At 43.1% G+C, this 27,646-nt stretch overlaps 1 protein-coding gene across 1 annotated transcript in view; it reads right to left on the reverse strand.

Annotated features, from left to right (window-relative positions):
• The window catches only part of C2H11orf53 (chromosome 2 C11orf53 homolog), a 107,551-nt gene that overhangs the window by 22,708 nt on the left and 57,197 nt on the right, over positions 1 to 27,646 (reverse strand). Inside the window, exon 2 of the mRNA XM_044278442.1 lies at positions 4,843 to 4,952. Coding sequence (XP_044134377.1) covers positions 4,843 to 4,952 — 110 coding nt within the window. The remainder of the gene's footprint in view (positions 1 to 4,842; positions 4,953 to 27,646) is intronic.

Genomic DNA, 27,646 nt, shown 5'->3' on the forward strand with positions numbered 1-27,646 from the left:
TAAATCTAATACAGTCTCAGTTCACATCTGGAGTGTCATATTCGTAACACAATATCAATATTAGGGCCTGGCGGACTCCGCTGACATAATAGTAGTAGTAGGGTTCTGCTGGAAAAAAATAGAACTTCAGGCTACTGTATTTTTACCATTAAATGTAATGGAATCTGCAATGGAAACTCCTGATGTAGATGTGAACAATACTTAAAACAATTAAAGGATGTTTTCAGGGTCATATAAAAAGTAACATAAAGTACTTGACCAAAAGTTGCATCAATCTGACTTTATAGGACACAAACAATAATCAACCAAATGCCACCTTTGCTACTTTGTTCTTTAGGTCACCGCCCTTATCATTGTCTATATTTGCTGTCAGTAAATAAATAATTCTTAATTGTATTCAGAGGCTGAAATCCTGTACAGACCTTACCCTGCTCACAGGATGATACAGTTGTGCCCAGCATAGTCAATAATTGGATCTGGTGACTTCTCATTGAAATTGGCTCCTTTACTTTGAGGTTGATGGCCAAAGCCCCAAATCCATGCCACTTGCAAATGAATAATGTGGATAGTGGACTGTGGATTGTTAATGGCCGTGCAGTTACTGTGTGGCCATTAGCAAAGAGTTAAAGGGGTTGCCTGATTTTTTGTATCGATGGCCTATCCTCAGCATAGCTTGTAAATCAAGGTAAGACCACAGCACTCATCCACTAATGGCTTTTGTGGGTGCACGTCCCAGATTGATTCCTTCCACCACAGACATCTATATATATCGTTCCTATTGAGTTTGAGACAGCACACCAAAGGAGTGGTATTCAAGAGTTCAGTTTTTATTCATTGGTACATTTCTTACATTTCTTACAAACTTTCGGGCCCAATTTTGGTGCCTTTCTTCAAGCTACAAAAATATAAAGATACACCATCAGAATACATAATCATTATACATAATTTACTTAAGGAAAACTTTGAGATACATTTCATTACAAAAAAAAAGAAAAAGAAAAAATGATTTGAACAAATAATCATTAACATGATTAACATCTTAGATAGTGAATAGGCTACCATGATCAGAAAATGTGGTGCTCTGTTCATCTAGAAATGCTATACATAATTTTATTATAATGATATACATGATTGTGTGACGTAATTCATTGGCATTAGAACATAATTAAACAAAAATGCATGTGGCAAGTAGCTATATGAGTGTATGTGTGTGTGCTTAAGGATATTGGTCCTGTGGCAATTAGCTATATATGTACCCAAGTACACCGATTCTGTGACAATTAGACATATTTGCATATACACATGTACTCAGATATGTTGATCTTGCGGCACTTAGTCATATATATGTATATATATAATGAAATGTACTGACTCTGTGGTAATCTCCCCTTTCCTGACACTATATCCCTAACTTGCATCATGTTCAGCCCAGTGATGTTTTGATAGTAGTTGATCTTTCATATATCTCAATATCACCGGGCTATGTAAACTATAATCCTGTCTGGTCCTTTCTCTTTCTTTCCTTTTCTTTCTTTGTAGCATTTTTGTTTAATTATGTTATAATGCCAATGAATTACATCACACAATCATGTATATCATTATAATAAAATTATGTATAGCATTTCTAGATGAACAGAGCACCAAATATTCTGATCATGGTAGCCTATTCAATATCTAAGATATTAATCATGTTAATGATTATTTGTTCAAATCATGTAAAAAATGTATTTTTATTTTTTGTAATGAAATGTATCTCGAAGTTTTCTTTAAGTACATTATGTATAATGATTATGTATTCTGATGGTGTATCTTTATATTTTTGTAGCTTGAAGAAGGGCACCAAAATTGGTCCCGAAACAGTTGTAATAAATGTAAGAAATGTACCACTGGTGTTGAAATCTGAATGAATAAAAACTGAACTCTTGAATACCACTCCTTTGGTGTGCTGTCTCAAACTCAATAGGAACTATCCTCAGCATAGGTCACCAATATCAGATCAGCCCACTGCCCACTGCCAAAACCCTCGACAATCAGCAGTTTGAAGCTACTGCAATTTCAACAGTGTTTATATGAGCACTGGATTCTCTTCAAACAGCTGATTGGCAGGGGCGCTGGCAGTTGGTCTACCACTGATCTGATATTGATGACCTCTCCTGAGTCTCCTGACCTCTCCGGTATGCAAATGTGGTGAGACGCGGCTGCGCATTACAGATGATGGTACGCCGAGGCGCAAAATACGAAGGCGGCGGACATGTCAATAATAGTGAGTGGTAACATGAACAGATGTACTCTATTATATATTGATTGGCTCTGATGATGTAATATGGGGTGTGTATTTTATCTGGGGGGTATATATATGCCTACCAGCATTGTTGTCATTAGGCTTGATAAAGACTGGTGAACAGTCGAAACGTTGCCAATTGTGTCTGGAGGTACGAATAAAAGAATTTTTGATATTGCGATATGCTGCCGAAGCCATCTTCTTTTCTACGTATGTACCTTCAAGGCTTGATGGATCAAGGGCCTACGGCTAGGCTGCTGCATTGATACAAACGCATTATCCTGAGACCGCACTGTGCTGCTTCTACACTACAATTTCTACTCTCCTGAGGACAGGTCATCAATATAAAAAAGCAGACAACCCCTTTAAGACTTGTTTCATTTATAAACTACATAGACTTGGGGCTTTGAGCTGCACCGTTGTTGCTACATCTTGCCCATGGCTTAGCGGTGCAGCTGTCACTAGGTGGGGCGAGTATAGGCTAAGTATAGGCTAATTACATTAAACAGGAAATACTGTTACCTACGGGCTAAACATTAAGGCTAATATTACACAAGCATGGTTATTCTGGGAAACACACTCTGTGTGATGGCCACATTTCCTCTACAGAACATTGCTCCTCTGAGCTGAACTCACAGAATCATAATAACTTTCTGCCTGACCACAGGTCTACTGTACTATAGTCAGATAATACTGTGAGTACAGTACAATGGACTGGCAGTCGGGCAGAAAGTTCAGGTCAGAGGAGGTGTGTTCAGTCTGGAAATAGGGCTATCACAAGGCAGTATAAGCAGTTTTATATTTCAGGTAGTCAAAGCAATTTTTAGTTGTAGTTAAACAGATATTACAGTTGTATTGTCTGGTATAGGCAGGCTTATATAGCTAATGTACACAGTTGAGTCACATTATTATGACCACCAGCTAATATCCAGAGTAACCTCCTCGTGCAGCATAGACAGCAGCTAGAGGGCCCGAGAGTAACACAATAAGGTCCTGGTAGGTTGTCACAGGTATCTGGAGCCATGAAGACTGCAGTTCATCCCACAGCTGCTGGAGGGTGCATGGGGGAGGATCCATAGAGTGAGCACGACGATTGAGGTGGTCCCACAGATTCTCAATGGGTTTCAAGTCTAGAGAATTTGGAGGCCAAGGTACTACTTGTAAGTCTTGGTCATGCTCTTTCAAACAAGGTTGGACAACTAGCATGTAAGAGTATACATGATCTGTAAGGATGGACTTATACACAAATTGGTTGAGAGTGCCTTCCACATGGATGGGTGGTCCCAGAGAATTCCAAGAAAATATCCCCCAGACCATAAATCTGCCACTTTCAGCTTGTGTTATTCCAGCAATGATTGCAGGGTGTTTGTTCTTGGATGTTACTTGCCTAAAATGCCAACGTCCATCTGTTTGAGGAAGCAGAAGGAGTGACTTATCAGAGAAGACAACCCTTTGCTAATCAGTGGAGGTCCAATTCCAATGCTGTTGCGAAACTGAAGTGTTTTATGCCGATGCAACTTCTTCAGTTGAGGTGCAGTGACCATCCATCTGCCCCATATTCCCATATTCAGACACAAGTCTGGTAGCTCTCTTGTTTATTTTGGTGGTAAGCTGCTCCATTGTAGCGTGCTTGTTGGCCCTAGAGGACCTTCATTGTCGATCTTCACCTCTCCTATTAATGGCATGTGTTGCTCCACAGTTTCCATTTCATTTATTCACAATGGTGCCATTTGACCACTCACAATATACTTTCAACACAGCAGCAGGTGGACAGTTCACAAACTGTGCAGTTTCAGAAATACTGACACTTTTGGCCCCTTTTGCAACTCTGATAAATCACCCCCTTTACCCATGACAGGAAAGAAGGATATACTGTATGTGCAGGCAGCTATTTGCACATCTTATTTACCCACCAAGCCAGCTCACCACAGGTATCTTCCTTCATGAGCTACAGTCTGCTGATGTTGACAGAATATTTTATTTCTGAATAATAATAAAATATCATTTGTTCTAATTTGGTGAAAAATTGTACAAATCATTGACTCCTAAGCACATTGGGCCAGATTTATCATTACTCTGACAGCTCACTCCACTTTCACATATGGCTAAAGTCAGTTTTAGCCAAGTCAGATTTATGATTGGCCCTTTAATACTGTAATAAATGTGGTTTGACGGTAGCAGTTTATCCGTCAGTAAGCAGCTTTACAAAAGTCGCACATCTTTACGAAAAAGTCGCATGTTTTTATGAAAAAGTCGCATGTTCTATTAAAAAGTCTCATAAGATAAGCATGGTCCTCACTGGAGTGAAATTGCGACTTTTTTGCGACTTTTTTGCGACTTTTTAAATAGTTCCAATAGTAAATCTGTCTAGAGATTAATTTACATAAGAAAACACGCCCACTTTCAGAAAACTGGCGAGCATAGTGCAGAGCAGAAAAAAGTCGCAAATTTGTGCGCAGTTTTAGCGTTTGGGACTTTTTTGGGACTTTTTCACTCCATTATTCTGACCTGAGCTAATGATAAATCTGGCCCATTGAATTTGTGACATTGTAGGAACTCACATTTAACCTTGATCCCGATGTCTGCCTGGACCTCTTCTCTGCCAGGAGATCCTTGACTGTATGCTTCACTCGGACACCTTGGTAGACTCGCTTGTTGAAGTCACTTGGAACTAAAAAAAAACATAGAGAAAAAAAGAACTGAAATTAGAGGGGTTGGCCAACAAAGTATAGTTGATAAATATATGGTCAATGGGGTCCCACCACTGGGACTTCCATCAATCACTTGAATAGGAGTCACATAGACATTTAATGGTCCATATGTGCAAATATGTGACCCCCTGGTCCATTCAAACTTCTTCTAAGCATCTCAGTGCCGCCAACGACCCTGTGGATAGGGGATACACGTTTATCATGGGTCAACCCCTTTAAGTTAATTCTTATTTGCAGTGGGAAAATGAATGAATATGTATACTTCCTGAGACATGGGAAACTTAGATTGGAGTGGTTGGATTTCAGCCCATTTGATATAAGAAGCAAAATAAATGTCTGGTGGCCACTTATCCCATTTGGTGAATTGAAATAGACATACTTATAGTGGAGACATGTCCACGGCTGGATAATAGGGAAAGCAAAACTGGTAACAAAGAGACCTCTACCATCTAGATAATAAATGTTTTATTATTTCACAGGTGTTTTATACCATATTACCCCTGCCTCTGCTTAACATTGGTTGAAACAAAGATCGTAAATATCGAAATGCAATGTGACTAATCTTTGAGTCTCCAAAAACAGCCAACATCAGTGGTCATTGGGCTATTCCCATACATATATATTCCTATACACCGGCCATTCCAGTTAATATTCATGGCTTCTTCCAACTATTATGTGCTTAGTCAACTTATATTTGCCAGGCATTTTATTTGACACTCCACCAAATTTTTTTGTCTGAGGGTCTCCACAGTCTATTGGCACAGTATATTGCTATTTTAAAAAAGCTTTGAGATCTGCAAGCCCCGTAGCATGTTGCATAATAAACCATTTTTGTCAATATGAAAATCTCCTCAACCACTGAGATTTATAATTCATAATTCCCTTTGTATTTTACATTACTTATACTAAAACTATATTAAAAAAATGCAACTCAAGTGCATCCACATTACTTGAAATATGTAAGTTTGTACCTGAAAGTGAACTTTAGCTTCATACCTACAAGTGTGCTGAATCCAGTTTAGTCTAGGAAACACCATGCATGTACTATCCATGCCACTGTGATAGATAGGCCTCATGCACACGACCGTGGTGTGTTTTGCGGTCCGCAAATCGCAGATCCGCCAAGCACGAATGGCGTCCGTGCTCGTTCTGCAATTTGCGGAACGGAACGGGCGGCTCGTTGTAGAAATGCTTATTCTTGTCTGCAAAACGGAGGCAGGGCCATGGAACGGAGCAACGGATGCGGACAGCACACGGAGTGCTGTCTGCAACTTTTGCGGCCCCATTGAAGTGAATGGGTCCACATCCGAGCCGCAAAAACGGCGGCTCAGATGTGGACCCAAACAACGGCCGTGTGCATGAGGCCATAGGCTGTATAATATGCACTGAACAAAAATATAAACGCAACACTTTCAGTTTTGCTCTCATTGTGCATGAACTGAACTCAAAGATCTAAAACATTTTCTACATACACAAAAGACCGATTACTCTCAAATATTGTTCACAAATCTGTCTAAATCTGTGTTAGTGAGCACTTCTCCTTTGCCGAGATAATCCGTCCCACCTCACAGGTGTGGCATATCAAGGTGCTGATTAGACAGCATGAATATTGCACAGGTGTACCTTAGACTGCCCGCAATAAAAGACCACTCTGAAATGTGCACAGTTTTTTCTTACTGGAGGAGGGGGGGGGGGGGGGGCGGGGGTCAGAAAACCAGTCAGTATCTGGTGTGGCCACCATTTGCCTCACGTAGTTCAACACATCTCCGTCGCATAGAGTTGATCACCCAGTCACCCTGGGACAATACCGAGGGGGTCATGTGACCCCCCTGTATCGGCAATCGCAGCAAACCGCAGGTAAATTCAGACCTGCGGTTTGCTGCATTTCCGGGTTATTCGGATCTCTGGTGACCCGATAACCCGGAATAGGATGGTGATCAGTGGTGTGATAATACACCACCAATCACCATCCTGCGATTTTATTTTTGCATCACCCTGATCGGGTTTCTGAGGTCCACGGCACACTCAGCTCGCTGCAGCAACAGGGCGAAAATTATCTGCGGGGATCCAACTCACCCCGGCCACAGCCTTTTTTCCCCCCTACCCTCTGGTAGGCGTCTTAGAGCCCTACATGCCCGCACTACTAGGCTGAAGAACAGATTTTACCCCAAAGCAATCAGTCTCCTAAATGCTTGGAGATTATTGCCCCTTCCTAGGATAGAAACTACCACAGACTGAAAGTGACTGCTGCATTCATGAACCCATGATGATCTCTTGTCTGCAGTGGTGTCTGAATCAGTGTGTATATATACTCACAAGCACTTCCTACTTTGCTCTTGCTATATATAGTACAGACCAAAAGTTTGGACACACCTTCTCATTCAAAGAGTTTTCTTTATTTTCATGACTATGAAAATTGTAGCCACCTTTTCCTTTGATTACTGCTTTGCACACTCTTGGCATTCTCTTGATGAGCTTCAAGAGGTAAATGGTTTTCACTTCACAGGTGTGCCCTCTCAGGTTTAATAAGTGGGATTTCTTGCCTTATAAATGGGGTTGGGACCATCAGTTGCGTTGTGCAGAAGTCAGGTGGATACACAGCTGATAGTCCTACTGAATAGACTGTTAGAATTTGTATTATGGCAAGAAAAAAGCAGCTAAGTAAAGAAAAACTAGTGGCCATCATTACTTTAAGAAATAAAGGTCAGTCAGTTCGAAAAATTGGGAAAACTTTGAAAGTGTCCCCAAGTGCAGTCACAAAAACCATCAAGCGCTACAAAGAAACTGGCTCACATGCGGACCGCCCCAGGAAAGGAAGACCAAGAGTCACCTCTGCTGCGCAGGATAAGTTCATCTGAGTCACCAGCCTCAGAAATCGCAGGTTAACAGCAGCTCAGATTAGAGACCAGGTCAATGCCACACAGAGTTTTAGCAGCAGACACATCTCTAGAACAACTGCTAAGAGGAGACTGTGTGAATCAGGTCTTCATGGTAGAATATCTGCTAGGAAACCACTGCTAAGGACAAGCAACAAGCAGAAGAGACTTGTTTAGGCTAAAGAACACAAGGAATGGACATTAGACCAGTGGAAATCTGTGCTTTGGTCTGATGAGTCCAAATTTGAGATCTTTGGTTCCAACCACCGTGTCTTTGTGCGACGCAGAAAAGGTGAACGGATGGACTCTACATGCCTGGTTCCCACCGTGAAGCATGGAGGAGGAGGTGTGATGGTGTGGGGTGCTTTGCTGGTGACACTGTTGGGGATTTATTCAAAATTGAAGGCATACTGAACCAGCATGGCTACCACAGCATCTTGCAGCGGCATGCTATTCCATCCGGTTTGCGTTTAGTTGGACCATCATTTATTTTTCAACAGGACAATGACCCCAAACACACCTCCAGGCTGTGTAAGGGCTATTTGACCATGAAGGAGAGTGATGGGGTGCTGCGCCAGATGACCTGGCCTCCACAGTCACCGGGCCTAAACCCAATCAAGATGGTTTGGGGTGAACTGGACCGCAGAGTGAAGGCAAAAGGGCCAACAAGTGCTAAGCATCTCTGGGAACTCCTTCAAGGCTGTTGGAAGACTATTTCAGGTGACTACCTCTTGAAGCTCATCAAGAGAATGCCAAGAGTGTGCAAAGTAGTAATCAAAGCAAAAGGTGGCTACTTTGAAGAACCTAGAATATGACATGTTTTCAGTTGTTTCACACGTTTCTGTTATGTATATAATTCCACATGTGTTAATTCATAGTTTTGATGCCTTCAGTGTGAATCTACAATTTTCATAGTCATGAAAATAAAGAAAACTCTTTGAATGAGAAGGTGTGTCCAAACTTTTGGTCTGTACTGTATATGCTGTGAACTGTGAATAGTAATGCCTTCTAGTGCAATGTTTAGTTTTTTTCTAGTGTAATGCTTCAGTTAAAATGTCAGTTCTTGTTCCTCTGTCCATGGCATCTAGGATTGCTCCAAACAACATTTCATTGTATTGTATATTGTATTACATTGTATTGTACAGTGACAATAAAGGCATCTTATCTTATCTTATCATAGACCCCCCCAGGGGTGCTGCAGCTTGCCCCTCCACACACATTTTTTGGGGCGCAAGCACTTATTTTTTTTGTGTGTGTGCTGACTGTGGCCGACACTCTTAGCGTCCAGCCACTGTTAGAGCATCACCCACCCCACCGTTGATCAGCTTTAAATAATTTTTTTTTTTTTTTCACATTAGGTTTAGGGATAAGTATGCAAACACCCGTGCCCCCCCACACACGCACACTAAATAAAGTTTTCCACACACGCACACACACACTCCCCTATATCTGTAAAGAATAAATCAAGGCAACTGGACGTACTGTAGATTTCTTGAAAACGTTTCATTCGTTCTTCCAACGAGCTTTCTCAATTCTGAGTGATTGTACAAAAATTCTGGGAATAAATATGTAACTGAATCCACATCTGGTAATTATACCCAGCATTGGGTCAAAGGTGTTGATTCCATTATCCTAATTGGAGTCAGTAGGTGATACGCCGCCAGGCGAAGCAAGTGGACCGCCATTCCAGGGACCCTGTGGCTCACACTAGTACGAGCAGCTCTGGGGCTCGTACTAGTTTTCCGGCTCACCAGATAAGTCCACCTGAGCCCCCTACCGGTAAAAAATTCTCTGGTGTACCCCAGAGGATTTTGAGCCTGTGATTCCTGATTTTGTTGGCCAATCAGGAATCCAGATTCCCACAGTGGGCTTCACTGAATATGAATTTTTTTTTTTTTCAGTGACCACTTTGTGAATCTGATGGTGGAGCAAACAAACTTGTTTGCCCAACAGTTCATTGCTCAACACCTGGGCTCTTTTTTGGCTAGGTCCGGTGGCTGGACTCCGGTCAGTGCAGCTGAGATGAGGACATTTTGGGGCCTCGTGCTGCGCATAGGCCTAGTCAAAAACCCTATTGTCAGGCTGTACTGGAGTGGGGGCATCCTCTACCAGACCACACTTTACAGTACGGCCATGACACGCTCCCATTTTGAGGCCATTCGGAAATGCCTGCATTATGCAGATAATGCAGCATGTACCCCCCAAGTGATCCTGCCTATGACCACCTGTACAAAATCAGGCCGGTCATCGATCTCTTTGGGGCCAAATTTTTGTACCTGGAAGGGAGGTCGCGGTTGATGAAAGCAATGAGAGACTCAAGGGGAGACTTATTTTCCGCCAGTATGTTCCCTCTAAGTGGGCAAGGTATGGCGTGAAGCTGTACAAACTTTGTGAGAGTACCTTAGGGTACATGTTTCGTGTGTACGAGGGGCGAGATTCCCGTATTGAACCTCCAGAATGTCCCCCCACTCTGGGTGTTAGAGGGAAACCTGTTTGGGACCTTATGCACCCACTGCTAGATAAGGGTTACCACCTGTAAGCGGATAACTTTTATACTAGTATGCCCTTGTTCCAGTCCCTCGCCGCCAGATCCACGTCCGCTTGTGGGACCGTGTGGAAAAATCAACGCGGCCTCCCTACCCACCCTCTTCAGTTGCCTATCCCCAGGGGTGAGAGCCGTGCCATTACCAGTGGAAACCTGTTTCTGGTCAGACATAAGGACAAGAGGGATGTCCTTGTACTGTCCACAATTAACGGTAACGGCATCACCCCTGTCCCTGTGCGAGGTACCGCGGCAACAGTCCTCAAGCCAGATTGTATCGTCGACTACAATCGGTATATGGGAGGAGTTGATCTCTCTGATCAAGTCCTCAAGCCATATAACATCATGCACAAAACCCGGGAATGGTACAAAAAAGTTGTGGTCTACTTGGTACAGGTTGCCTTGTACAACTCTTTTGTGCTGTCCCGGAGCGCTGGCAGCACAGGGAATTTCCTCCAGTTCTATGAGGCAGTCCTTAAGGCCCTGATATTTTCTGACCGGGAAAGAGCAGGCCAGAGTACCTCGGGAACTGGAGGCGCCCGGATCGTCCCTAGCCAACACTTTCCAGGTGTGGTCCCCATACTGGAAAGAAGGGACGGTTCCAAAAAAAGTGCAGAGTGTGTCACAGGAGGGGGATACGGAAGGACATCACCACTCAGTGTGACACGTGCCCCGATCATCTGGGACCTCTGCATTATTGGTTACTTCAGGGAGTACCACACTTCCATGGAGCACTAAATTTATAATCCCCATCCCCAATTTTAATTCCATTTAGCCACTGACAATCGAAAAAAAAACTATGGTTCTCAGACTTGAGACATCCCCCAAAAAAAATCTTTTTCAACAATATTTTGTAAAACTAAAATAAATAAAAAAGTAGACATATTAGGTATCGCCGCATCTGTAACAATCTGCTTTATAAAAATACCCCATGACCTAACCCCTCAGATAAACATGGTCAAAAAAATTAAATAAAAACTGTGCAAAAAAAGGTATTTTTTTGTCACCTTACATCACAAAAAGTGTAATAGCAAGCGATCAAAAAGTCATATGCCCCCCAAAATAGTGCCCTCTCATCCCGCAAAAAATTAGCCCCTACCTAAGACAATCGGCTTAAAATAAAAAAATAACTGAATCGCCGCGTCCGTAAGAATCTGCTCTATAAAAATACCCCATGACCTAACCCCTCAGATGAACACGGTCAAAAAAATTAAATAAAAACGATGCCAAAACAGCTATTTTTGGGCACATTTTCCATTTTAATCAATTTTTTCCAGTATCAAAGCAAGGGTTAACAGCCAAACAAAACTTAATATTTATTAACCTGATTCTGCAGTTTACAGAAACGCCCCATATGTGGCCGGAAACTGCTGTATGACCAAACGGCAGGGCACTAAAGGAAAGGAACGCCATATGATTTCTGGAAGGCAGATTTTTAGGGCCTTTTTTTTTGCACCATTTCCCATTTGAAGAACCCCTGATGCACCCTAGAGTATAAACTTTATAAAAGTGTCCCCATCTAAGAAACTACACCCCTCAAGGTATTCAAAACTGATGTTATAAACTTTATTAACCCTTTAGGTTTGGCAAATTGAGATGAAATTTAAAAATTTCTATTTTTGGTAACCTTGCCTCACAAAAATGTAATATAGAGCAACCAAAAATCATATGTACCCTAAAAATAGTCCCAGTAAAACTGCCAGCTTATCCCGTAGTTTCCAAAATGGAGTCACTTAAATTTAATCTCCATTTGCCAATAACTCTTGTGGAATACCTAAAGGGTTAACAAAGTTTGTACCTTGAGGGGTGTAGTTTCTTAGATGGGGTCACTTTTATGGAGTTTCTACTCTAGGGGTGCATCGAAGGCTTCAAATAGGACATGGTCTAAATAAACCAGTCCAGCACAATCTGCTTTCCAAAAACCACACAGCGCTCCTTTCCCTCTAAGCCCTTCCGTATACCCGTAAAGTAGTTTACAACCACATATGGAGTGCTTCAAAAAACTACAGAATCAGATCAATAAATATAGAGTTTTTTTTGGCTGTGAACCCTTGCTGTGTTACTGGAAAAAATTGATTAAAATGGAAAATTTGCAAAAGAATCTAAATTCTGAAATTTTTTCTCCATTTGCCATTAACTCTTGTGGAACACCAAAAGGGTTAGCGACGTTTGAAAAAATCAGTTTTGAATACCTTGAGGGGTGTAGTTTCTATTATGTAAGCCTCACAAAGTGACTTCAGATCTCAACTGGTCCTTAAAAAGTGGGTTTTAGAAAATTTCTGAAAAATGTCAAGATTTGCCTCTAAACTTCTAAGCCTTGTAACATCCCCAAAAAATAAAATTGCATTCCCAAAATGATCCAGACATTAAGTAGACATATGGGGAATGTAAAGTAATAACTATTTTTGGAGGTATTACTATGTATTTTAGAAGTAGAGAAATTGAAACCAGTGTCATGAAGTAAAATATGTAACGAAAAAACTATTTCAGAATGGCCAGGATAAGTAAAAGCGTTTTAAAGTTATTCACACATAAAGTGACACTGGTCAGATTTGCTAAAAATTGCCTGGTCCTTAAAGGGACACTGACAGGCCCAATTAGCATATTGAGTTATATATATCACAGTACAGGTCATATAAAGTGTATTAGAATCATGTAAGTATCCCCCCTGCCCACCTTATAAATACGGAAATATAAAGTTTTATAACCTGCTTGTCCGGTCTCCAATCTGCCCAAGGGGCGGCGTTTCATCTGAAAATGCGCCCAGCCAGCCGCTCCCAACTGCCGTTCTGAAGCCCCGCCCAGCTCATCAATATTCACTTCGCTGGGCGGCGGCTACAACTCTCCAGGTCACGATCCTGCGCATGGGCAATCAAATCTTCCTGGCATCGTTCGTGTGTAATCTTCTGCGCCTGTGCCCCGCCGTGGTTAGATCGCGCCTGCGTACACACCCTGCCTGCGTCCCCGAGCCTCTGCCTCATGCGCATGCGCCTGAAGCGCTGCTGCTATGAACAGTGTCTGGCGCATGTGCATGAGGCAGAGGCTCGGGGACGCAGGCAGGGTGTGTACGCAGGCGCGATCTAACCACGGCGGGGCGCAGGCGCAGAAGATTACACACGAACGATGCCAGGAGGATTCGATTGCCCATGCGCAGGATCGAGACCTGGAGAGTTGTAGCCGCCGCCCAGCCACGTGAATATTGATGAGCTGGGCGGGGCTTCAGAACGGCAGTTGGGATCGGCTGGCTGGGCGCATTTTCAGATGAAACGCCGCCCCTTGGGCAGATTGGAGACCGGACAAGCAGGTTATAAAACTTTATATTTCCGTATTTATAAGGTGGGCAGGGGGATACTTACATGATTCTAATACACTTTATATGACCTGTACTGTGATATATATAACTCAATATGCTAATTGGGCCTGTCAGTGTCCCTTTAAGGTGAAATATGGCCGTGTCCTTAAGGGGTTAAAGGGAATTTGTCACCTATTTCTACCATCTGTTATCAATATCCATGCACTGTAGTTCCCTCAAACAGCATTCAAATCATACATTTGTTATCTTTATCACCATCTTTCATCTCTAGAAAATGAACTTTGAACGATAAGCAAATGAGTCCCAAAGTACAATAGTTTAATAAGCCCAAGCCTGCCTCTTCCAAGAGACCAATGATTGGACCTTCAAAGTTTGATATTTTTATAATGCAACCCTGGTCTATACCTCTCCACAACTTTGTCTCTGACCTTCATGGAGAACTCCTTGGTCTTCATGTTGCTTGCTTAGTACACTGTTGCAGGCTCAGGGCCTTTCTGAACAGGAGTATTTATACCCACATCATGTAACAGGTCATGTGACATTGTAATTGCACACAGGGGGGCCTAATTCAACTACAGTAATTAAATAACTTCAGATGTTAATTGGTTTGAACAGACCTTATTTAGGGATTATATAGCAATAGTGGTGAATAGAGATGAGCACATTTTTCCAAAATTCGATTTGCCAAATTTTTCTGGAAAAATTCTGTTCGATCCTAATATGTTTGCGGCGAATTACGTAAAAAAAAAAAGGCTATTTCCTGGCTGCTGAGAGCCTTTCTAGTGGTGTAGAACACTGTGGCTTGCAGTAACATGTATAGGGAGTCTGCTTTGGTAGTGAAATAATACTGTGAATCCGTATGACAGGCTCTTAGAATCACTGCACACTTCACTTATTTGGGCAGTCACGGGGCCAAAACTGACCAAATAACTGAAGTATTAACTCAGCCTTACAGGTCAATGTTAGCGTCAAAAACAACGGCAGTCCTTTTACACCCTCGTCAGCTGATTCCACATAGATGTCTACAGAATATGTTCTATTAAACGCTTATACAAGTAGAGCCCCCCGACAGAGTGGAGAGGGTGTCAGCAGTAAGTTTGTGTTGACGTCACTGATTAATTTGCCCTTCCTCTGATCCGTCAGAACAATAACCCACAAAAAACGGATCCTGTCTGTGGAGCATCCGCCTTCACTCGGTCAGCATTTGCTCAATAATCCATCAGTATTGCTAATGCCCAAAAAACAGGAGTGGAACTAAAACAGAGATGACACGTGAATGGAATATTTACATGTCTTCTGTGTTTTGTACCCACTCCTGCTTTTGGCTACCAAATCATAAGTCATTTCTGATGGGACCATACAGACCTTACAGCTGCTACACAGACAGGATCCGTTGTGCGTCTCATTTTTCCTTTCTTCTGACAGATCATAAGAAAGGTCAAATAATTGATGATGTCAGCCAGGCCGAAAGCCAAAATAGTGGACCAGTCATGAAGTGGGGAGGGTGGGAACAGCATGAAAAATCCATAGAGTGGACCTATGGCATAATGGTGAGGTGGAAGCAGCAGGAGGAGAACACAGAGTGGCCCAATGATGGTGTGGAGGTGGCAGCAACAGCAGCAGCATCAGGAGGATACCACAGAGTGGCAAGGTGACATAGTGTGTGGAGAGCAGCATCAGCATGAGGAGACCACAGAGTGGCAAGGTGACATAGTGTGGAGATGGCAGCAGCAGTAGCAGAAGGAGGATACCACAGAGTGGCAAGGTGACAATGTGGATATGGCAGCAGCAGTAGCAGCAGGAGGATACCACAGAGTGGCAAGGTGACATAATGTGGATATGGCAGCAGCAAGAGGATGCCACACAGTGGCAAGGTGACATAATGTGCAGATGGAAGCAGCAGTAGCAGCAGGAGAATACTACACAGTGGCAAGGTGACATAGTGTGGAGATTGCAGCAGCAGTAGCAGCAGGAGGATACCACAGAGTGGCAAAGTGACATAATGTGGATATGACAGCAGCAGCAGCATACCACAGAGTGGCAAGGTGACATAGTGTGGAGATGGCAGCAGCAGTAGCAGCAGGAGGATACCACAGAGTGGCAAAGTGACATAATGTGGATATGGCAGCAGCAGCAGCAGCAGCAGCAGCAGGATACCACACAGTGGAAAGGTGACATAGTGTGGAGATGGCAGTAGCAGCATCAGCAGCAGGAAGATACCACAGAGTGGCAAGGTGACATAGTGTGGAGATGGCAGCAGCAGTAGCAGCAGGAGGATACCACAGAGTGGCAAGGTGACATAATGTGGATATGGCAGCAGCAGTAGCAGCAGGAGGATACCACAGAGTGGCAATGTGACATAATGTAGATATGGCAGCAGCAAGAGGATGCCACACAGTGGCAAGGTGACATAATGTGGAGATGGCAGCAGCAGTAGCAGCAGGCGGATACCACAGAATGGCAAGGTGACATAATGTGGATATGGCAGCAGCAGGAGGATGCCACACAGTGGCAAGGTGACATAATGTGGAGATGGCAGCAGCAGTAGCAGCAGGAGGATACCACACAGTGGCAAGGTGACATAGTGTGGAGATGGCAGTAGCAGCAGCAGCAGGAGGATACCACAGAGTGGCAAGGTGACATAGTTTGGAGATGGCAACAGCAGCTGCATCAGGAGACCACAAGGTGACCCGGTAACAGAGTGGGGCAGTGGGTGGCAATACCAGTACCCGCTGATGAAGGTGGGTGAAATAAGGAGACCTTGGCATCAGATGTGTTGCATCAGGCGGGTTGCAGCATCAGAGTAGTAGCTGAGGCAGGGAGTCAGAAGAAACCAGTCTATTTTATCAAAGTGTGGTGTGGCACCATGGATGCTCTAGTCTGATGCATCAGGAATTGGTGGTTGGAAATCCTGGCTGATCCACGGCTGATTTATCTTGACAAAGGTCAGTCTCTCCACATTTTGGGTGGACAGACGAGTTCTCCTTAGGGTAACTATGGCCCCGCCGCACTAAACACCTGCTCAGATGCCACACTACTGGCCGGACAGGACAGCTTTTTCAGGGCAAACTCTGCTAGTTGCGGCCACAAATCCTGTTTGGCTACCCAGTAGTCCAGTGGATCTTCAATGTGGGGTGGCAGGATGCTGTCCAAGTATGCCACCACCTGCTGGTTCAGCTCCTGCTCCAGGTCCACCTGCTGCTGCTGCTGGTGAGTAGTTTCTTCACTATGCGGGTGAAGAAAGCTACTGATCAGTGACTGTAGACTCATGCTGCTACTGATGATGCTGGTACTGCTCCTGCCACCCCATCCCTCCCCAGCAGCCATGTCAGTGGAACATGAGCACAGAGGGCCCCCCTGGACAGACCTGCGAGAGGATGGACCATGGTGCAGATAGGCAGCGGCCAACTGACTACATAGGATGTCTCTGTAGTAGTTCAGTTTGTCCTCCCTCTCGGTGGGTGTAAGAAAGGTCCCCATTTGTGGACCGGTAGCGAGGGTCCAACAAGGTGGAGAGCCAGAAGTCATCCCTCTGCCGAATGGTGACAATTTGTCTGTCACTACGCAAGCATGAGCATGCATCGGGCCATTTGTGCAAGTGACTCGGAGGGACTCCCTGCCTCAATCTCCAATGCATACTGCCAGGATGTGTCCGGGTCCTCTGTCTTGTCTTCCTCATTGCCCTGTAGCTCCTCTGGCTGCTCCTGCTCCTTCTGTCCTGTCAGCTGAGTAGAAAAACCACACATTTTGCTACACATTGCCTGTGCTCTAATGTCCTCCCCCCTCCTCCTCCAGTTCAGCCCACACAAGGCTCATGTGGTCGTGAGATCTAGGCGCCACGTCTCCTGACCCCTGACCAGCCATTGTTACCAGCATTTGTTCCAGGACATGAAGCAGAGGAATGACGTTGTTCAGCCCGTAGTCCTGACAAATAACGTGGCGTCCTTAAAGGGCCTGAGCAAATGACAGGTGTCACGCATGAGCTGCCACTGGCTGACATCGAAGTTACACAGGGGAGTACTCCTATCCGCTTGCATCATCAAGAAATTGTTGATGGCCTTTCTCTGTTCGCATAGTCGGTCCAACATATGGAGGAGGAATTCCAACGGGTGGAAATGTCGCATATCAGCCTATGTTGGGGGATGCCGTTCTGCCGCTGCAGCTCAAGGAGGGTGTGCTTTGCGGTGTACGAGTGGCTGAAGTGCATGCAAAGTTTCCCGGCCATTTTAAGGATGTTTTGCAGATGGGTGGAAGACTACAGGAACCTTGACAACCAGATTAAACACGCGTGCCATGCAGGGCGCATGGCTCAGCCTTCCTTGATGCAGCGCCGACACTATGTTCTTCCCATTGTAGGTCACCATGGTTCCGATTTTCATTTGTGATATGGTCAAGTTGCTGGTGTGGCTGTACAGGAACCACATTCACCCAGTGGGCCGTAAAGGACATGTATTGTTCCTGACCGTAGTTACAGCTCCACACACTTGCGACAGACACCAACAGGGTCAAGGACTGGCCCACCTTCTGTTCTACATGTTTGTGCAGGGCTGGTGCTACCTTTTTAGCAAAGAAATGACGGCTTGGGACTCTCCACTTCGGCTTGGCACAAGCCATCAGTTCTGTGAAAGGTGCAGAGTCCACCACTTGGAAAGGGAGGGACTGAAGCACCAGCAACTTGGACAGGAGCACGTTCAGCTTCTGCGCCATTGGATGCGTGCACGCATACTGTTGTCTCTTGGCAATTGCTTCTGTCATCGATTGTGACGGAATGACTGACAAGGAGTAGGAGAAGGAGCATCTGGACCAGCAGAAGAAGGGAATGACAGACAGCTCCCTTCGGCTAAGGTGGTGGAGCCTTGACTGGCTGAAACCTAGTGCTGGACCACCACATCGGGGGCACACGGTTCTCCCAGGTCACTTTATGGTGACACTGCATAGGTTGACGCAGGGCCATGTTGCCAACATTGGCACCCTGGCCACACTTCCCCTTCTGCCCACAAATTCTACATATGGCCATGTTGATCTACTCCGGCGGCTTCACAAAAAACTGCCACACTGCCGAGTACCTGACTTTCCCCTCAACACTACTCACTGGCTACCGCTACTGCTTCTGTGAACCCGTGCACCACTCCTTTCCGGGCAGATAGGCTGCTGAAAAGCGGATGGTCTACCCTTGGCACGTTTGGCTCCCGACCTGCAACTGCTGCCACCCTGCTGACTCCCAGCCATGCTACCACCTTGCTGGCTCAGCTGCTACCTCACAGGCAAGCTGCCACCTTCTTCTCCTGATGATAAAGCCCCTTATGCACCTGGCTCCCAAGTGCGATTGGCTTCATCATAATCGAGTAGTGTTTGCACGTCACTGATGTCCTCCTCAACGGTCTCTGGGTCAGGAGCCTGACTGCTCGCAACACTACCTCCCACGCCACTCTCCTCATCACTACTCGCCCACCTAGCGGAGGAAGCGACAGATGTCTCCTCCAGATCTTGGCTGGGCAGTAGCTGCTGACTGTCCTCTAGTAGCTCGTCCTCGCTGTATAGTAGAGCTGAGCCCACAGCATACATAACTTCTCTGGCTGAGGGAACAAAAAAGGACAGAGGCAGGTTGAGGACAGGTGAGGGCACATGGCTTGCTCCCGGGCCATGCCAACTAAGGGTTGTGTCTGACAAACCCACCGACTGTTGGTTGGGGGTGTCTGATGTCACTTGGGATGACGTGGATGACCGAGTTAACCAACCAAGAACCGCAGGGTTGCTGGTCAAGAAACGACCGCTCGATGACATCAGGAGATCTGGCCTCTTGCTGCAGCTCCTGTTGCCACGACCCCTTACTCTGCTGCGACCTCTGCTTGCACCAGAAACATTTAGGCCTCTGACACTGCTCTGGAACTTCTCTGCCTCACATACTTGTAGCTGAACTAAAAAAATTAAACGGAAATTAAAACACCCCTAAAAGAGAGAAATATATTTCTCTTTTTGGACTGAAATAGGCCACTAAACACTTTCACCACAATTAACTGCAGAAGTGAACTGAGAAAATATTTTTCTTGTAGTACTGAAATACGCCCCTATACGCTTTCACCAGAAATAACTGCAACAGTGCAGTGCGTATATATATATATTTTTTAACTGAAATATGCCCCTATATGCTTTTACAATAAATAACTGCAGAAGTGAACTGAGAATATATTTTTCTTGTAGTACTGAAATACGCCCCTATACGCTTTCACCAGAAATAACTGCAACAGTGCAGTGCGTATATATATATATTTTTTTAACTGAAATATGCCCCTATATGCTTTTACAAGAAATAACTGCAGAAGTGAACTGAGAATATATTTTTCTTGTAGTACTGAAATACGCCCCTATACGCTTTCACCAGAAATAACTGCAGAAGTGACCTGAGAATATATTTTTCTTGTTCGACTGAAATAGGCCACTAAATGCTTTGACCAGAAAACAATTAAAGAGTGAAGTGCATATATATTTTTCTTGTAGTACTGAAGTACGCCCCTATGCACTTTCACCAGAAATAACTGCAACAGTGCAGTGCATATATTTTTTTTTTACTGAAATATGCCCCTATATGCTTTTACAAGAAATAACTGCAGAAGTGAACTGAGAATATATTTTTCTTGTTCGACTGAAATAGGCCACTAAATGCTTTGACCAGAAAACAATTAAAGAGTGAAGTGCATATATATTTTTCTTGTAGTACTGAAGTACGCCCCTATGCACTTTCACCAGAAATAACTGCAACAGTGCAGTGCATATATTTTTTTTTTACTGAAATATGCCCCTTTATGCTTTTACAAGAAATAACTGCAGAAGTGAACTGAGAATATATTTTTCTTGTAGTACTGAAATACGCCCCTATACGCTTTCACCAGAAATAACTGCAACAGTGCAGTGCGTATATATATATTTTTTTTAACTGAAATATGCCCCTATATGCTTTTACAAGAAATAACTGCAGAAGTGAACTGAGAATATATTTTTCTTGTAGTACTGAAATACGCCCCTCTATGCTTTCACCAGAAATAACTGCAGAAGTGACCTGAGAATATATTTTTCTTGTTCGACTAAAATAGGCCACAAAATGCTTTGACTAGAAAACAATTAAAGAGTGAAGTGCATATATATTTTTCTTGTAGTACTGAAGTACGCCCCTATGCACTTTCACCAGAAATAACTGCAACAGTGCAGTGCATATATATATTTTTTTTTACTGAAATATGCCCCTATATGCTTTTACAAGAAATAACTGCAGAAGTGAACTGAGAATATATTTTTCTTGTAGTACTGAAATATGCTCCTATACGCTTTCACCAGAAATAACTGCAGAAGTGACCTGAGAATATATTTTTCTTGTTGGACTGAAATAGGCCACTAAATGCTTTGACCAGAAAGCAATTAAAGAGTGACGTGCGTATATATTTTTCTTGTAGTACTGAAATACACCCCTATACGCTTACACCAGATATAACTGCAACAGTGCAGTGCGTATATATATATTTAATTTTTTACTGAAATACGCCCCTATACGCTTTCAACAGAAATAACTGCAGAAGTGAACTGAGAATATATTTTTCTTGTGGTACTGAAATACGACTCTGTACACTTTCACCAGAAATAACTGCAACAGTGCAGTGTGTATATATTTTTCTTTATTTACTAAAATACGCCCATGTACGCTTTCAACAGAAATATCTACAGAATTAAACTGAGAATATATTTTTCCTGTGGTACTAAAATACGCCCCTGTACGCTTTCACCAGAAATAACTGCAACAGTGCAGTGTATATATATTTTTAATTTTTTACTAATATGCACCCCCTATACGCTTTTAACAGAAATAACTGGAGAAGTGAACAGAGAATATATTTTTCTTGTAGTACTGAAATATGCCCCTATATGCTTTCACCAGAAATAACTGCAGATATGACCTGAGAATATATTTTTCTTGTTGGACTGACAATAGGCCACTATACGCTTTGACCAGAAAACAATTAAATAGTGAAGTGCATATATATTTTTCTTGTAGTACTGAATTACGCTCCTATACGCTTTCACCAGAAATAATTGCAACAGTGCAGTGCGTATATATATATTTTTTTTTACTGAAATACGCCCCTATACGCTTTCAACAGAAATAACTGCATGTATATATTTTTCTTGTAGTACTGAATAAGATTCTAAGATATAAGCCACTAAACGCTTTTCAACATAACACTTGCAGCCAAATAACAAAAAAATTGGAATGACAGAGCTGTCTAATGGCTATTTGGATCCCCAAATATTAATTCCCTCCACTTGTCAATTGCTTTCCTATCAATGTCCCTAGCGCCTTCTGACGTCTCTCCCTGCACTAAGATGCTGTGAAATGATTCCTCCCTATTCTTTTCCTGCACTTTTAAATAGTTTTTTCTGTCTTTTTTTCCACAATCGTTTTTCCAATTGCTGTCCATAGCGCCTTCACACGTCTCTCCCTGCACTCTGAACGCTGGAAAATCTCTGACTGTTAGATGGCCGAAGTATTTATAGGGCTGTGACATCACAGGGCTGACCAGCTGCTGATTGGCTGCATGCAGGCATGTCAGTCTGGGTGATCCCGCCTTCGCAGAGTTCCTTGCCCCATGTCCTTAGTAGCCACCATTGTAGGAGAATTGCGATTCGTTACCATGAAGCACCAGGAAAATCGCATTCGTTGCAAATCGCATTTTTCCTGAAATTCTAAACGAATTTCACTTAATTAGCTTCGATTCGCTCATCTCTAGTGGTGAACATATATGCAGTCACAACTTTTCAGTTTTTATTAATTTTTTATATAAGATATTTTTTATTCCACTGTAACAATTTGGGCTATTGTGTCAGGTCCATTATATCAAATCTAAAATTAAAATATGTTTTTATGCCAGGCTATAATACAAAACAGTCTATGCAGAATTCTTCAACTGGCGCTTCAACACATTAACTATCGCTGCAGTGAAATAGCAATTCCCGTTTCTTGCTATGAAAAGACTTTATACAGACCAGCCGTATAAAACACAAATGAACATAAAACAATGTGACACTGCGCGCTTACTCTGTATTATACCACAAAACAGGTACTGATGGTATAAGGTTGCCTACAATTTTGTCTTCCCTCAATATGTCCCAATATTTCTTTACAATTTTTCTTTGTTTTTATATACAAAAAAGCAGCCAACATAGGCAACAAAACTGCCTCAACCAGTAAAGGAGCGGGACTAACAACAAAAAAGAAAAATCATACCAAAGGGAACCTCCCACAAGGTTTCTTTCCATGTAAAAGATGTGCACCATGTATAAATACAGTCAAAAATACAGGGAAAATACAAAGTATAAAAAACTAGGGTAATTTTGAACAGAAAATAAGGGGAAATATATCGTGCAACACAGAAGGGGTAATCTATGCAATTAGATGCCCCTGCAATAAGTTATATATTGGACGTACAAAGAGAAAACAAAACAAACGGATAAGCGAACATATATACAATATAAAGAAAAAATCAATAGAACATTCCCTATCTAGACATTTCACTGAGGTGCACAAAGGACGAGTAGAAGGACTGTCATTCATGGGTATAGAAAAGGTAGAAAAAGATGCCCGCGGTGGAGATTATATAAAGAAACAATCCAAAAAGGAGACTGAGTGGATATTCAATCTAGATACACTGTTACTAAGAGGTTTGAATTCGGAAATAGAAGTGTTTGGTTTTGAATAGCAATAAACATAGGGGGGATGGACAGACAACACAGACTATAAGTAGTGAGAATATGCGCAGTGAGTGTAACATTCCCTGACAAAGAGTACCGTATGTACTCGAAACGCGTAGGAAGTTAGACCCTCACTGCCATCCGTAGTTCACTTGCGGTGACGTCACCCGCTCAGACGTGAGCGCAAGCAAAAGGTAACGGGAGCATATCGCCACCGGCCGGGGCGTTCTCCCAAACTTTTAAAACCACCTAATAGTCTACGCTGGAGCCATCTTCCCTGTGATCTGCTTTTTCCCTGTGGACATCACATATAGCAGAGAAGCAAACTACCGCACGATACATACTACAGCACGGACGTCTATGTCAAGGTAGGACTGAGACATATATAGATAACAGTGCTTACTTGTATATCTGGGTGATAGATAGGAAGGTGGTGATCAACTGGCTAGTGGTATAATACAGAGTAAGCGCACAGTGTCACATTGTTTTATAATACAAAACAGCAAAAACACCAGTGTGTATGGGGGGGGGGGTGACTATTTTTTGCAAGGCGCTGTACATGATGACTGCCGCTGTACATGATCATTGGGGGTCTCTTCATTGGCCCTGAAGACTATTGTTTAATGGCCTTTTGCATAATTCTTCACAAAAGGACATGAAAATGTTGGAGCTCAGGCATATGTTAAATGTGGACACAAGGCAAGCTCTGCCTCAGCAAATGCTTATTCACACGAGAGTAAGGACATGGTGCCCATACTGCAGACTGCAAATTTCAGCCTGCATTACATGGACACTGGCTGTGTGAACTGTGGATGCGGACCCATTGACTTAAATGGGTCTGCAATCCGCAAAATACTACAAACGATAGGACATGTACTATCTTTTGCTGAGCAGAGGCATGGATCAGAAGACCATGGAAACACTCGTCAACACTTCAGTTGGCTTTCGGGTCTATGCTTCCACACTGCAAAAAATAGGACATGTCCTATCTTTTGCCACATTTTGCAGAACGTGGACCCATTCAAGTCAATGGGTCCACATCCACCACATGGAGTTCACGCGGCTGGTGCTCATGCATTGCGTACCGCAATTTATGGTCCATAACACAGGCACTGCGACCATACGGTCACGTGAATGAGCCCTAAGGCTGAGGATATCCGGTGACACATGAGGATGGCCAAAGATAACCACAAATGATGCTACATTTAAGCTAGTCAAGGTGAATGGGGTTGCTGTGTGACCCACAAAGTTGCAGTGACCATCCAAGAAATCCAGAATGATTTTGGCAATTATTTGGTGTGATTCAACCCCATTCACTTTCACCGGTTGAGATATAGCATTGCATTGCTGCAACCCTTGGCCATGCGATGTGTGCAACGTGTCGACATTGCCAAGTAACCTAGCCTTAAACGCCGGTCTTAATAAATGACTCTCTATAACTGATATTGAGGCACTGAATGTGCTAAGGTGAGCAATTATACACAGTAGCAGACTAGCTGTATTATATATCCCGTTTTTTATGGGGTAAGAATTACAGGACAAATTACATGTCCTCTGGATAAGAACACACTATGAGTCTATGAACTTGTATTGATGCATTAAAATAAGGCTGGCTCATGCACAGAAAAGGAATATTTTCTCTTTAAATGATCTTTGTGCAGTGCAAGATATAAAGTTATGAACAGCTCCAGCAACTCTCACTGTAAGGGTCCATTCACACGTCCGCAAGTGTTTTGCGGTCCGCAAATTGCGGATCTGCAAAACACGGACACCGGCCATGTGTTTTCCTCATTTTGTGGACCACACATTGCCGGCACTTCAAATAGAAATGCCTTTGCTTGTCCGTGTCTGCGGACAAGAATAGGACATGTTCTATTTTTTGGCAGAACGGAAGTGCGGATGCAGACAGCACACTATGTGCTGTCCGCATCTTTTCTGGCCCCATTGAAAATGAATGGGTCCGGATCCGTTCCGCAACATTGGGGAACGGATACGAACCTATTTTACGGACGCGTGAATGGACCCTAAGACACCCAGTCGCAGTATATTCCTATTCCTTTTCCCTACCTACTGATAAAACTTAATGTTCTACCTGATTTTCTACCTAGTAAATATCCAGTCTACCTAATAAATATATTTTTTTCACAATCCTTACAATGCCTCTGCAAGACCGGAAGATGGCTGGCTTGTGTCTATATTTGGTGTCCATAAGAGACATGGCAGATTCATCCTCTCACATCAGCGGCTGAGCTCACAATGTTGTCCGTGTTTTACAGCTTCTGTGTTTCACAGCTAGCGCAGAGCCTGATAGACCAGCCAATATCCTGCCTCCCAATTGGCTGTCAGGCTGACATGAGATCCTCCGCCTTCATCCTTCCTGCCCTGTTTCACTTGCTATTACTGAATTTTAAAAGTAACTTGTCAGGCACTGTTTTGCATGATTCGTCCAAAGCAAAAAAAAAAAAAAAAATCGACAAAACATCTGATTTGTTTGTCAGAAGAATTTTTGTGAAATATATGACAAAGCCAATTTGCTAATCTCTATTAAGGACAACTATGTGCATGAACAGTATTCTGCATTATAGATCCTTATGCACTTTGTGCACCTCGGTATGGTGCCTCAATGAATCACCGAGCACATCATATTATCATCACAAGCAGGATTGCAATGACAGGTAAAATCTACTGTCACAATGAAGAGGTACATAGAATGACAACAGAAGGAAAATGACCAGAAACTAGGCCTCACGACTAGGGAAAGGGAAACGGTCACCACCTAGGAAATCCTAAACCTAGCCCTGACTCCTGTCAGTATGAATAGACCCTGAAGGTGGGAATATTCATACACCAGAAACCTAGGCCCTTGTAACCCTGAAGAGCCCTAAGAGTAGTGACAGGGTCTGAGACCACTGGTTCCTTCCAAGATCAACGAACCAGCGTCTCCCTGAGGCCTAGTAAACAATGAGAAAATGGGAACAACAAAATACAAAGTACACTTATCTTTTATAGAAAATGGATGAGCAGGAACTCAGATGAGGACCACACACCAGCTTTTCCAACTCCAGGCAGATAATATCAACCTCACGGTATGACGTGTGAGTCCAGACTAAATAGAGGAGCAGTAATGACCACAAGCTACACCTGAGAAAAGAGGTGTGGTCATTACCAACAACACCACTGCAACAAGTGAAAACAGAAAACGATAACCTAACGTGCAGCCAGTCTCTCAGATCTTCTAACCTCTGTCACAGGAGGGAACGTGACACCTACATATACTGTAGATAACATAGGATACACCATTTACAATAGGTGATGGACATAGCTCACCTTCTCCCCTTCCTTGCACAATGGCCTCTGCATAGGTTACAGAGCATGCCCACAACACTTACACATAAAACTTTATTTATTTATTTTACTTATAAAGCATACTTATTACTGTCTTTTACAGCAACTCAGGCAATAACGTACAATCAGAAACTAAAGCCAAATCAGAACAATAATACATTATCAGTATCTGGTTTTAATTTCTAGAAAAACGATATAGGTGACAGAGTCCCCTTAAAGTGACCCTTAAGTCACAGTGAAAGGGGGCACAGACCAAAGCAAAGCACAGTGTGCATAAGTAGTCTATGGAATTGTCTACTATATCTTGATTCATGTCAATGATATAAATACAGGATAAAGGGGAAATTTAGGAATGCAATACTGCGTACCTGATACATTATTGCCATCTCAATGAATTCTTATAGAAAGACTGACATGTGCAGGCTATAGGATCTGAATGTAATTGCTTCATTTTGCACACAAAACAATGTTTCTAGAGGTGTAAACATCTCATTCAGTGGAAATAGCCTGTATGACAGCTCATTCACTGAAGGTGAGACAACACTTTATTGAATGCAAACATACAAATACAACAGTATGGGTGGGATGAGAAAGATAAAAACATTCATAATGCACAAACCAACAAGACAGCAATGAGGGACCACTCACACTACGCTGAATGGGAAAATGTTAATATGTGGTGGCAGGTGCACATTGTGCTTGAATACATTTCTATGGAACTCGGATTCACTGTCCAAATAATCAGAAATACTTTTTTCTCATTTTCTTAGTAAACACTGGGATTATGCACATCCTCCTGGGGATAGGAAACATTGACATTTGTCTACTGTTCAAATAACT

This window comes from Bufo gargarizans, chromosome 2, assembly GCF_014858855.1.
Source record: "Bufo gargarizans isolate SCDJY-AF-19 chromosome 2, ASM1485885v1, whole genome shotgun sequence".
Lineage (NCBI taxonomy): Eukaryota > Metazoa > Chordata > Amphibia > Anura > Bufonidae > Bufo > Bufo gargarizans.